Source organism: Rhamphochromis longiceps, linkage group LG3 (genome assembly GCF_057381845.1).
Source record: "Rhamphochromis longiceps isolate RC_006_pf linkage group LG3, R_longiceps_female_GT1.1, whole genome shotgun sequence".
NCBI classification, from domain to species: domain Eukaryota; kingdom Metazoa; phylum Chordata; class Actinopteri; order Cichliformes; family Cichlidae; genus Rhamphochromis; species Rhamphochromis longiceps.
Window position 1 is genome coordinate 29,222,386 of NC_140559.1, and position 13,649 is coordinate 29,236,034.

Genomic DNA, 13,649 nt, shown 5'->3' on the forward strand with positions numbered 1-13,649 from the left:
TACTTTGTGTACAGGAAACACAGGTGACCAATAAAGCCAGTTGAACAAAAAATCTGTTTATTCTTCTTTCAACATGTTGAGGTGATGGGTCAAAAGAAATGATTGTGACATATGGTGTCTCTGACTGCTCTTCCATCTTGTATGTCCGTGGGAGGGTCAGGATGTTCATGGTTTGGATCACTGCTGTTTGGTTCAGAAGGACAGTGTTCTCCTCTAATTGTGGCAATGTTGTGAAGAATCACACATGCCACAATAATGTCACATGCCCTTTCTGGGGTGACCCTGAGTCTTTGCAGGCACTGGAACCGGGCCTTAAGCATTCCGATAGTCATTTCAACTCTGGCTCTTGTCCTGCAATTAGCCAGATTATATCGCTGCTGTGGGCCCGGTTCAGGGTCAGAGTAAGGGGTAAGCAAATAGGGTAAACATGGATACCCCCTATCACCAAGCAAGTAGCCAGTGAACTCTCCTAAGACAGAAGGATACACTTCAGTTCAAATGTCCCTGAAGCAATTGGTCTTTATATATTTTAAAGTATTTTCAACTCACCATGTCCAAATTTTGTGCTCAGTGTACATTCACGGAATATTTGTGAGTCATGGACAGAGCCTGGCCACTTGGCTTCCACATTTGTGATAATGTTGGCAGCATCACATATGATCTTCACAGTGCAGAGAACACAAATTAGCATCCATTACTATAATGAAATAATTTGTTAGTTTGAAATGCTACAGGGAACTATGTACCTGTACATTAATGCTGTGGAAAGACTTCCTGTTCACATAGTCTCCTTCATTTACTGAAGGAGCAATGATTGGAATGTGAGTGCCATCTGTACAGCCAATCACGCCTGGGAACCCTGAAAATAAATGTGCAATTTAAGTAGTAGTTCAAGTATCACCACATCATAAATTAAGTTTTGGTCATCCTGATACCTGCAATTTTGTGGCATCCCTCTTTGATGAATCTTGTGGGTCTATGACCGGGGAACACCACAAACGTGTACAGGAGACGTTTCAGTGCAACTGTAACATTCCTGACTGCCCGACAGACGGTAGCCTTGGAAACGTGCTCAGCTTCACCAATATTATACAGAAAGCTCCCGTTTGCAAAAAACCGAAGTGCAATACAAATAATATGTAATGAACTGAGAGCATGTCCGCGATGTGTCACATGCGTAATATATGGCCTGAGGATGTTATCCAAATAAATTATAGATTGTGCTGAGAAACGGTAACGTTCGCACAGACAATCATCAGGAAATGATAAAATGTCCAAACGCGCTCTGATCACTCTCTCCCGGCGGAGAGCTCTGCGGAGAATTTGGGCTTCACGATCTACTGGCTCTTCAAGGAAGGGACACGCCATGTCTGACACTTCCTACTGTCAGGTTTCCGACAAAGGGGCGGAGACAGTCAGGGTTAGTTGTAGTAAACCTGCTAGGGGGCAGGTTAGCTTCACGGCGTGTGTCGTCATAGTGACTCACTCAGGCTTCAGCTGAACTCGCTTTGTGAAACCGAAAACCCAGAGTTTTCGTTAACTCAGGGTATACTTACTCAGTTTTTCCACTAAACCGGCTTCCTGAAACAGGGCCCTGGTCCTAGGAGGTTAAACAAATGTGGGAAAACAAAAACAGCATGTGTGACTAGGGATGGGTACCGGTATCCGGTGCCATGATGGCATGGTTCTGTCATAAATGGTAGTAACCAGACCGACTAGCTTTATTTTGGTGCTTTTTTTCTTCTTCCCTGAGCTGTGATACACTTTAGATTCTAGCCAATCATTTTACGTTTCCGAGGATAGTAGGCGGGCCCAGGTACATACGTTCTTTTAGAGCAGAGCTACAGATTAAAAATGCCCAAGGCGAAGCGGTCAAAAGTCTGGCTGTACTTCACAGCAAAAGATGCAAACTCAGCAGCCTGCAACAAGTGCTTTAAGGTGATACTGTGACACTGTCAAAGGAGGTAACACCTCAAATCCGATGAAACACCTGGCGACGCATAGCGGTTTTTTTAAAAGCCGAGAAATGCGCCGTATTTGATAGCTGATGGCAGCAGCAGCCGTTCTTCTCTGCGTGAGTAGCTTAATGTTGTTCGTGTGTAATTTACGTTGAGTAGGCTAACCACGTTATTACATTAATGCATGTAAGGTGAACTAGCAAACATCATCATAGCTACATGCGGCTGTTCTCTTGTTTGATGGCAGATGCTCCCTTCACCCTGGCCAAAAAGGCTAAAATGACCAAAGAAAAAGTGGAAAACAGTTAAACATGAGAGGTTTTTGGACAAAGTTTGTGTTTTTTCCTTTGTTTAAGCACTGCTTCCAGCCAAGAGTGATACCATATATGCCCCATAGCTGCAGAAAAGGCTAACATTGTTATCTTTTTGCAAAAAAACAGCTGAACATAAAGAGGTTTTTGGACCAATTTTGTGTTCTCCATTCTTTAAGCACCGGTTTGAGCACCGTGTAAGCACTGGCACCGTTTCAAAAGTACCGGTTTGGCACCGGTATCGGATAAAACCTAAACGATACCCATCCCTAGGTGTGACTTACTTCCCATTTCCAAAATGTTTCACTCCATTTTGTTTACTCGAGAAAAAATGTTTCTTCCTCACAACAAAAGCTCAAAAAAAGCTTAACCAATCCTTAAACAGTCCATGGATGGATTCAACATTATGAAAAGGAATTAACTGCATATTAGCGGAAGTGAAAGCAGTGATTACACAGAAGTCTTTGTGTGCATAGAAATAAAACTACAAAAATATCGGCCCGAGCACGTCTCCATGGCTAAACTTGTATACAACAAACACTCCTGACCTACATGGCCAAATTGGAATTTATAAGATGCATATAATTCAGGGATTTCCTTTAACACCAGTGTTGTATTCTGGTCAATGCAGGAAGAGTTTATGATCAATGATATCAAGTTATTGAAAGCAGGGATGATTTTAGTAATTTTTTCACATTTGATCAGATACTGAACTTTGATACTTATCAATATTTAATGTTTTCAGTTTACAGATTTGTTTCTGGGGTAAATGAAAAAGTGGAGACAATTTAGCAGATTCATGTGTTTTTGGAGTCCCAGACCACAATGACTTGTGCTGCTGCATATATCATTACCCATTTGGTTTAATTTAATATTAGACAGAAATAAGTCGAGTGTTTAAGTGTTTATTGCAGAAAAATGTTGGTCATTCAAATTTCCACACCCACAATCAACATTTTTATGAACACAGAAATAAAAATAACACTGTCATCACATTATAAAACAAATTAATGATAAAAGAAATTATATACACATATGTACACAGATAAACTTTATGCATTCTTATCCATAGCTGCCATCTGGAGGTCTGTAGAGTTTGGGGAAGGTGAGAAGCTGGACGCTGCTGAAGGCAAACTTCCTGCTGCCAATGTTTTTCTCCACGTTCTCCATCCTGCAGCCATCCCTGCATACATACAGAGCAGGGCAGAAAGAGACACAAATACACAAATTAACATTGAGTCATGGACATACAATGGTTTAAGATTAGCATTTTTCATAAATATCTAAAACCAGTGGCAGTTTTGTTTAGCGCTGCTTGTTTAAAAGATCCAAAATCAAGAGGAAAAATAAAATAAAATGTAAATTGCTGAAGGATAGGAAGAATAAATGAAATTAGAAAAGTAAATAATCACTCAACCATGAATACATTTTCAGGAGAGAATAGTTAAGGACACTGGACCACATGAAGAACCACTTCTATTTATGTTTTGTAGGACATACAAGAGATTTAGGAGACTTTCACCACTTTTCTCATCCATCTTGGAGCAACTGTAACCTCATTATTTACTCAGGGATTAGTAAACTATTTTTCATCAACAATTTTATTTCATTTTAAACTTTGATAACAGAACTGAAAAATAAATAATCAAAAACACACACACACACACACACACACACACACACACACACACACACACACACACACACACACACACACACACACACAAAGACAAAGGGAGGTTATCCTATTCTTTCTTTGCACACCAATCCCCACACCACCACTCTCTCATTACTCTGTTCTTCAAGTTACAGAAAGCCAGCTTGTAAAGGGGGACCAAATACAATCAGATTGATGCAATTTATCTAATAAACCATAGGTCACTTTTTCATAAAACACCAACTTAGCCATCGTCATTGGCCACTCTTCATAGGGAGGGGGTCTTCTTTTACCGCCAATGTCTTAGCAGGACCTGTTTGGTCGTAGTAAGAGCAAGAATAATCCATCTTTTTGTATAACTGGAAAAGTCTCCATCAGAAATTTCTGTGGTTATATCAAGTATGGACAGTTTTGGTGAGATACCAAATCTCCTTTTGAAAACACTGAAAATTACCTCCATTATGTTTTCCCACCAATCCCGAAGTGCCGAACAGCTCCATAAGATATGTAAAATCGAAGCGTTTTGACCATCACCTTTCCAACAATCGTCCGTGGGGGCCAAGTTCCATTTATACAGTTGTTGCGGTGTTCGATGCCACCTATTGATTATCTTAAGTTGAATAAATCTACTGCCTGTTTCTTTATACACAGTGTTAACATTATGAATACATGAATCCCATTCAACTGAAGATATGTCCAATGCCATGTCCTGGGCCCAATAGCCCTTAACTTTAAGGAGAGGGTCAGCTGACCGTTCTTGCAATAAATGATAAATTTTAGAAGTGATACCTTTACCCAAGGGTGATCTTGAGAGCAGGACTTCCATAGGGCTGCCCACAGGACAACTCAAAAGGCCACTTTGATAATGAACTATGCATTTGGACATATCTCCAGAATTGATTATGCTGCAACTTGTATAACTCCACAACTTTATCAAAGCTTAAAAAAACATTTGGTCCCCCAGTCAAACAAATCTGATACATAAAGGATGCCTGCCTTACGCCACTGTAACCAGTCAACCGATATCCCTCCAATTAAAATTCTTTTATTCCCCCATAGGGTTGCCGAAGGAGATTTAATAAAGTCCCAGCGACCCGCCCTATGTAATTTACACAACAATGTCTTCGCATTTGCAATTATAGGATGGGTAAGAAATAAGAAATAAATAAATAGAACAGCTTGTAAAATGTACAAGGATAGAATTGTAAGAAGCCAACTTGTGTGAGAGACAATCTAGGGGTACAATCTTACAATGTAGGGGTAGGGGCTGATGGGGAATGGTAATGAACAGAGTTCAGCCTTCTGACAACCTGGTGAATGAAGCTGTTCAACAGTCCAGTGGAGCGAGCCCGAACACTCCTGTACATCCTCTCCGAAGGCTGAAGAGGGAGTGTGAAGGGTGTATACTGATCATGTCTGAGTTAAGAAAAATAAATACATAAAATAATAAAATCGCTTAAAAATAAAATTGTTTAACCCCCCCCCCCCCCCCCCCTAAAGATAAAGATAACATACATTGAGAAAAGAGGAGAAAACAAAATACATTAAAAAAAATTAGAACACCACTGGTTTAAAATACAAAGAAATGTTTTTCAAACTGTTTTAAAGATATCTAATGTTGACGACCTCCTGATGTGAAGAGGCATTTTGTGCCCTAATTCAGAAGCAACCGCTTCTACAAACCCATCTCCTCTTTTAATCTGGATCTTGGGAGACAGCCAGGAGCATTTTCTCAGCAGACCTTAGTGATCTAGTGAGAGTGTGTAAGTACAACAATGAGTGTCCACAGCAAAATTGCTGGAAATACAAATACCATCAGATTTCGATTCACTGCACCCTGCGATACCATCAGCAAAGCATCTGATTGGCAATTCCTTCATTTTTCAGAATGACATTGATCCCAAACACACTACCAGCGCAGTAAAAGCATATCTGGCTCCAACACCATTGTGAAGTTTGCTGACGACACAGTGGTGTTGGGCGCCATCTCCAACAACGATGAGACGGCCTACATGGATGAAGTGAAGAATCTGGCATCGTGGTGCCAGGACAACCACCTCCAGCTGAACGTCGGCATGACCAAGGAGCTGGTGGTGGACTTCAGAAGGGGTCAGCACAGAGACTACAAGCCTATTATCATCAATGGAGCTCCAGTGGAGAGGGTGCAGTCCTTCAAGTATCTTGGTGTCCACATCTTCTCAGACCTGACATGGGCTGCCCACATTCAGGTCCAGACCAAAAAGGCTAGGCAGCGCCTGTATCACCTACGACAACTGAGGAAGTTCAGGGTCTCTCCAAAGATCCTCAGGATTTTCTATACATCCGCTGTGGAGAGCATCCTCACACAGAACATGACATCGTGGTTCTATCCCCAAGCCATCCGTGCCCTAAACACACACACCCACCCCCTCTCACATCATCTATAATTGACTGAGACAGGACTCTGTTCCAGACACTAAACCAAGGAACAATGTACATTTCAAATTCTTTTAATTTTAAATATGTTTATATTGTCTATTCTGTAAAATAGTCAGATGTCTATTCATATTAATGTACAGAATTCACCTGCTTGCTGCTACTACTGCACATTCACCCAATGTGTGTGTGTGTATATATATAATGTTCTTCCTCTACCCCCCCATTTTTGCACATGTCGAGGAGCGTGTCAGGCTACATTTCACTGTGTGTTATACTTGTATAACTATGCATGTGACAAATAAAGAACCTTGAACCTCTGGATAAATTAACACACTTATCACACATGGAACTCAAATCCAATTTGGGATCACCCAGACAGAGAATAGAACAAAAGCAAACATCCAAAGAAGAGCTTTGAATGTCCTTAGTAGCCTGGAGAACTATTCCTGAAGACTTTACAGAAATTACAAGAAAGTTGCCTAAGAGAGCTCAGATTGCACACTTGTATAATGTCACGATCCTGGGTCTTAGGACCCAGTGTTTTGAGTTTTAGTTCATTTTGATGTTTATAGTATGTTTAGCTCATTAGGCCTCCTATGTTGATTTGCTTATTAGTTCCCCCTTGTGTTTCAACCCATGTTAAGTCTCCCCTGCCCTTCATGTCTCTCTGTGCCCCCTCTGTTCTGTTTATGGTGTGTCTTTGCATGTTTGAGTTTCTTGTTTTCTGTCACCCTGCATTGTGCATTATGTTCTCATGGTTGGTCTTTTGTTACTCCCTCTAGTCTAGTCTCTTGTGTTCAAAGCTGAGTATTTCCCTCTGTGTATTTTGGTTCTTAGACCTCTGCCTTATGGTTTGTCTCGGTTTCTTAGTTGCTGTCTCCACTGTGTCTAGTTCGCGTCTCTGTGTGATACTTCCTGTTTTACTTTGAAGGTCCATGCCTCATGTGAGTGTTTCTAGTTTTGCGTCTCTGTCTCGTCCAGTCCTGATTTCTCCCAGCTGTGCCCTCCTTCTGTGTCTCATTCCCTCGTTATCCCTCTGTGTATTTAAGCCCTGTGTTTCTCTTTGTCAGTGTCGTAGTCTCCATCATAGCTGTGTGATTTTTCCCTGTGGCTCCTTGTGCTTTAGTTTTCCCAGTTTAGTTTATTTTGTATTGTTTTTCGTGTCCCACTCCACGCCAGCAATAAAGCTGTGTTTTTTGAGTTTACCTTTTGTCTCTGTGAGTTTGCGTTTGGGTCCTACTTTTGCCTGCACACAGCCGTACTGTGACATATAAACTCTGTTTTCCCCATCTCTACTGTAAATAGCTGCATTTGTTTCCCATTTTCCGTGGTGTTAACAATGGTGCCGAACCCCAGCCTCCATGTTGGACTCCGAGCCTGCACAACCAGTACAGCTGCTCCAGCTGTTAGTCCGAATATTGGTGAATATCGTGGTCATGCACCATGAAGAGGTGGCGGTGTACAAAGTACAGCTGGACAGGCTGCAGAAGCGACAGACCGAGGTGCTGGAAAGGCACTGGCGGTGTTGATGCATTGGGGAGGGCGACGACCCTCAGTCATTTCTGGAAACCTTCCGGGCCACAGCAGAGGCATGCCAGTGGCCTGCCGCGGAATGGACACCGTGGTTGCTGCCAATGCTGTCGGGAGAGGCTCAGACGGCGCCTTTGAGCCTGTCATCTGCTTTACAGGGCAGTTTTGAGTACATCAGCCATGCGGGGCTCGATTACTTGGACCTCTCCCCGGAGGATCACTTCTGGCGCTTCTGGGTTTGTCAGCTGGTGGGGGAGGATCGGTTATTTGTGTGGGCCTATTAGCTCCACGATGCAGGGGCTATATGGCTGCAGCCCGGACCATTGGAGGGGAAGGCATGCATACTGGCAAAGGTGGTCTTGGAGCAGTTTGTGGATGGTCTGCCAGGGAAACAGCGGTCTGATGTCTACCATGCACTGGGGCACCAGTCCAGGCAAAAGATGGCCTTCTGTTCAGCTTGTTTGGAGCCCCTGACACTTTCTAGCATCAAATGGACCAGGTAGGGGGGCACACAGTGCACAGGCTGCCACCTTCCTGGATGATGTTATCATTCACAGTAACACCTGTGTGGAGCATGTGCAGAAGGTGGGCGTGGTTCTGGAGTCTCTGATCAAGGCAGAGCTCACAGCCAACAGTATCTGGGGTACCATACCACTTGGGGGGTGGGCAGGTGCATCCACAGGCAGAGAAGACAGCCGCCATTGCATCTGGCCTGTGCCCCAAGACCAAAAAGGAGGTGAGGAGGTTCCTGGGGCTGGTTGGGTATTGTCGCCGGTTTGTGCCTGGGTTTGCGGACCTGACCAGCCCCTCATCTCACGGGGGCTGGTCAGATCTTGTCTAGTGGACGAAGCGGTGCCAGGTGGTGTCTTGCAGATGGACGCCTCAAACGGAGAGCTAGAGCCAATTTGTCCCAGCAGGTAAGGGGGGTTGACTGCCGTAGGTGCAGCCGGATATGGCCCTGACCTCAGTCTGGCAGTGGGTGTGCGTGATGTAGGGCTGTGAATAAATGACTGAACAGTGACTGAATGCTGTGGGTCCGTGGTGTTCACACCAATCCAAAAAAAAAAAAAAAAGGAAAAAAAATGTATAGTTCAAGAATTTTTCAGTAGTACAGGATATGTGACAGCATGGGATGAGCTGGCCAAACACATGGACTCAGCTGGAATTAACTGAGCTCCAGAGGGGCACTCATTCTCTCATGAATGTTTCCAGAAGCAGTTTGCTTGGCTAAGTGCTCAATTTTAAACGCCTGGAAGTGATTGGAGGTGTCCCAAATTCATTGATTTGGAAGGATAAAAAGAATACTTTTAGCAATACAGAATATCTTATAATAGTCAGGGCTATGAACTGCAATGTGACTGGTTGGCAATCACAAATAGGTCCATAGGAGCAGATCATATGACCAAGCATCAGTCTTTTACAATTTGAAGGAGTGGTAAAACATTCCAGCAAAGTTCAAACTGATGATAATAAAAATGTAAACTCATAAATGCTGCTAAAGTTCAAACTGCACCCTGTTCTGTAGTCTAAATGAAACAACCTGTCTGACAGCTTCTTTCTTATTAAAATATCGAGTGTTGCTGAGAGGAGAAATGGAGCAGAAAGGAGTTCAGCTGGATTCAGCGAAATTCTCTTGTTCCATCTGTTTGGATCTACTGAAGGATCCAGTGACTATTCTGTGGACACAGCTACTGCATGAACTGTATTAAAACACACTTTGATGAACAGGACATGAAGGGAATCCACAGCTGCCCTCAGTGCATGGGGCAATTCACAACGAGGCCTGTACTGGTCAAGAGTACCATGTTAGCAGACTTACTGGAGGAGCTGAAGAAAACTGGACTTTTTTTACAACCTGCAAATGTTGGAAGGTGCCCCAATCATTAATTTTAAATATATCTATAAAGGATGGAGCACCACAGGGCAACTGAACAAAATTTTCTTATCAGATCACATAAATCTGTCTCAGGAACAAGTAAAATGACTAAATCCAGCTATAAAATGTTGAATTAAAATACTAACTTTGATTTCAATAATTTTTTATTTCAAGTAATTTCATGTTGGTTCAAAGACATTTTTGATGCACAGCCCGACAGTCCTCTCTGCATTCTGTGCTGTAGCACCTGGATGCATCATTACTTATACAGGTTAGACACCTGTGAATAAACCTCAAACATTTAAACTTTTCTGTCCTGATGAAGTCAGAAGGTGCCAAAGTCTCCCTGAATATCCTTTAAAGATTCGGGTTTGCCCTTTTGGATATTGACATAGTGAGAGATTTTGATAGGTTTCAGTGACCATGTTTGATCAATTTTTTAAAGTTTTAACTTTGACAAAAACTTCAGGAAGGTCATTCATCTGATTTTTAAATTACCTAAAGCAGACATCTTGATGATCGGTAATGTTTGAAATGAGGTTACTGCCAGGTTTATCCTCTGTCACCACTTGTGATCACATTACTGACTGAACTGCCTCTTCTGTTACTGGAATAGTTCAAAGTCCCTCCCTCTTCTGCGTAAAGGAAGAAAGAGAAAGAGAAAGAGAAACTCACACAGTCACTGACACTGAGAGGAGAAATGGCACAGAAAGGAGTTCAGCTGGACCGAGAAACCTTCTCTTGTTCCATCTGTTTGGATCTACTGAAGGATCCGGTGACTATTCCCTGTGGACACAGCTACTGCAGGAACTGTATTAAAGGTTTCTGGTATGAAGAGGACAGGAAGGGAATCCACAGCTGCCCTCAGTGTAGGAAGATTTTCACACCGAGGCCTGTCCTGGAGAAAAACACCATGTTAGCAGCTTTAGTGGAGCAGCTGAAGAAGACTGGACTCCAAGCTGCTCCAGCTGATCACTGCTATGCTGGACCTGAAGATGTGGCCTGTGATGTCTGCACTGGGAGGAAGCTGAAAGCCATCAAGTCCTGTTTAGTCTGTCTGGCCTCTTACTGTGAGAAACACCTGCAACCTCACTATGATGCAGCTCCATCAAAGAAACACAAACTTGTTGACCCTTACAGAAAGACCCAGGACAACATCTGCTCTCATCATGATGAGGTGATGAAGATTTTCTGTCGTACTGATCAGCAGAATATCTGTTATCTCTGCTTGATGGATGAACATAAAGGCCATGAAACAGTCCCAGCTGCAGCAGAAAGGACTGAGAAGCAGAAGGAGCTCGAGGTGAGACGACTAAACATCCAGCAGAGAATCCAGGAGCGAGAGAAAGATGTGAAGCTGCTTCAACAGGAGGTGGAGGCCATCAATGGCTCTGCTGATAAAGCAGTGGAGGACAGTGAGAAGATGTTCACTGAGCTGATCCGTCTCCTCCAGAAAAGAAGCTCTGATGTGAAGCAGCAGGTCAGATCCCAGCAGGAAACTGAAGTGAGTCGAGTCAAAGAGCTTCAGGAGAAGCTGGAGCAGGAGATCGCTGAGCTGAAGAGGAAAGACGGTGAGCTGGAGCAGCTCTCACACACAGAGGATCACAACCAGTTTCTACACAACTACCCCTCACTGTCAGCACTCAGTGAGTCTACACACTCATCCAGCATCAATATTCGTCCTCTGAGCTACTTTGAGGATGTGACAGCAGCTGTGTCAGAGACCAGAGATAAACTACAGGACATTCTGAGAGAGGAATGGACAAACATCTCACTGACAGTCACTGAAGTGGATGTTTTACTGTCACCAGCAGAGCCAAAGACCAGAGCTGGATTCTTAAAATATTCACGTGAAATCACACTGGATCCAAACACAGCAAATATGCATCTGGTATTATCTGAGGGGAACAGAAAAGCAACAGTAAAAAGACAAAAGCAGTCCTATTCTAATCACCCAGACAGATTCACTTTCTATTATCAGGTAATGAGTAAAGAGAGTTTGACTGGGCGTTGTTACTGGGAGGTGGAGTGGACAGGGAGAGGAGTTTGTGTAGCAGTGGCATACAAGGATATTGGGAGAGCATGGTACTCAGATGAATGTGTTTATGGAGGAAATGACAAATCTTGGGCATTACGTTGTGACACACATAGCTATGGTTTTCACTTCAAGAATCTCTCAACTCCTGTCTCAGGTCCTCGGTCCTTCAGAGTAGGAGTGTACCTGGATCACAGAGCAGGTATTCTGTCTTTCTACAGCGTCTCTGAAACCATGACTCTCCTCCACAGAGTCCAGACCACATTCACTCAGCCGCTCTATGCTGGACTTTGCCTTTTAGACTACAAAGTCACTGCAGATTTTATTAAACTGCAATAAACAAAAGTCATTGAGGGACAATTGGTTAAAATGTGTGATTTAGTTTCCAGTTTCTTCGGTCTCCATTGTTGTTCCTGTGAACTCTGTGTCGTGCTACTTCTCTGCACAGAGATCATCTGTCAGTCACACTTCATGTGCGCTACTTTGATGTCTTATCATGTTTCATTTAGATAATGATTGACTTTGTCTGGATGGCTCTACTTCCGGTGTCTCTAACCATTAAGACTCTCAAAGCTCATGGTGCAGGGCTCTAGACTAACTTTTTGCCATGGGCGTACCAGTACCGGCACAAAAGTTAGGCGCACACAAATTTTATAATAATTTATATAATATAATGTGTTTTTCTGGATACACTGTGCTTTTTCAGCATTCAAAGATTGATGACACCGTGTCAGAGCACAGACTATGAATTTCAGAAGGATCAGGCCTTAACTTAACAGAAAAGTTAGCAATAGTTCTTTTCCTATTACAGCTACATCCACTTCTGTCGTGCCTGGGCTGCTCACTAGGGCTGGGTATCATCACTGATACTGAAACAACGGTAGACTGGTGGGTAATAAGCGAATGAATAATACAGAAAACAGAGATTGGAGACGGGAAACTGTTCTTGAAGTACAGAGAGAGCTAGCTGTGCATGAAGTCTGATTTTTAATAGTCGTGGAAGCAAAACAGCAAATTTCATGACGACATTGATCAATAGTGAAGCGCAGTTTGCTGCTTCTTTTGCTGCTGGCTCGGTGAATTTTGGTTGGAGAGAGACAAAACCTGCAGCTCAGAATCAGCGCAAAAAGACGTAATCACAGCGCGGACCCGACGCATCAGAACCGCTAAGCTCCGACAGCGTGTCCGTCTACGGGCCGTCGGGTGAGAAAGCCGAGAAAGACAAAGTTGATTCTGATGCGTCGGTCCTCTGTGTTTACGTCTTTGTGTGGAATTCGTGTACCTGCTCTCATTTGCTGTTTGGTTGTTGTTGAAATGGTTTTGTGAGCTTTAATCTGAGAATCTGGCGTTTCTGGCAAAACACAGTTATATTTAAAAGTCGATTCAGGATTTAATGAATTGATATCGCTTTATTCAAGCTACTCACCTCCCACTTCCACCTGCACTTTCAACTGGACCACGGCCAATCAGAGAGGTCCCGCCCCTGACTATCTCTGATTGGTTTAGTCCACGATAGGGGCAAAATGTGTGTCTGTTGTTGACCACAGGGAAGGTTGCAGATTTTTTTTATTTTTTTTTTGCCACTTGAACAGTTGGTCGCACAGGTGCAACCAAATATTTTTTTTTAGTCGCACCACTGAAAAATTTGGTCGCATTTACTCTAGAGCCCTGTGGTGAGTTTTTTTCAGCAATACTGAATGAAACCACATACATATGTGAACTTCTCTCTTCTCCAGATGTTTCAGGAATATTTTGGCTAATGTATATTTTTTAAATTCAATTCAATTTATTCATGGACCGTAATAGAAAAACCAGCAGATTCATTAATTCATTGCACAGAATTTGTTCTCATTTTGTAAAACAA

At 42.9% G+C, this 13,649-nt stretch overlaps 2 protein-coding genes across 2 annotated transcripts in view; one reads left to right on the top strand and one right to left on the bottom strand.

Moving 5' to 3' along the window:
• Nucleotides 1-3,164: 3,164 nt before the first annotated feature.
• Nucleotides 3,165-13,649, bottom strand: part of LOC146673874 (type II inositol 3,4-bisphosphate 4-phosphatase-like) — a 33,950-nt gene continuing 23,465 nt past the window's right edge. The window contains exon 26 of the mRNA XM_085392610.1: nt 3,165-3,452. Within this exon, the coding sequence (XP_085248736.1) occupies nt 3,332-3,452 (121 nt within the window). The 3' untranslated portion in view covers nt 3,165-3,331. The remainder of the gene's footprint in view (nt 3,453-13,649) is intronic.
• LOC146673875 (tripartite motif-containing protein 16-like) lies at nt 10,440-12,124 on the top strand. The gene has a single exon (XM_085393185.1). It carries the CDS (start codon nt 10,451-10,453, stop codon nt 12,122-12,124), a length of 1,674 nt encoding a protein of 557 aa, XP_085249311.1. The 5' UTR covers nt 10,440-10,450.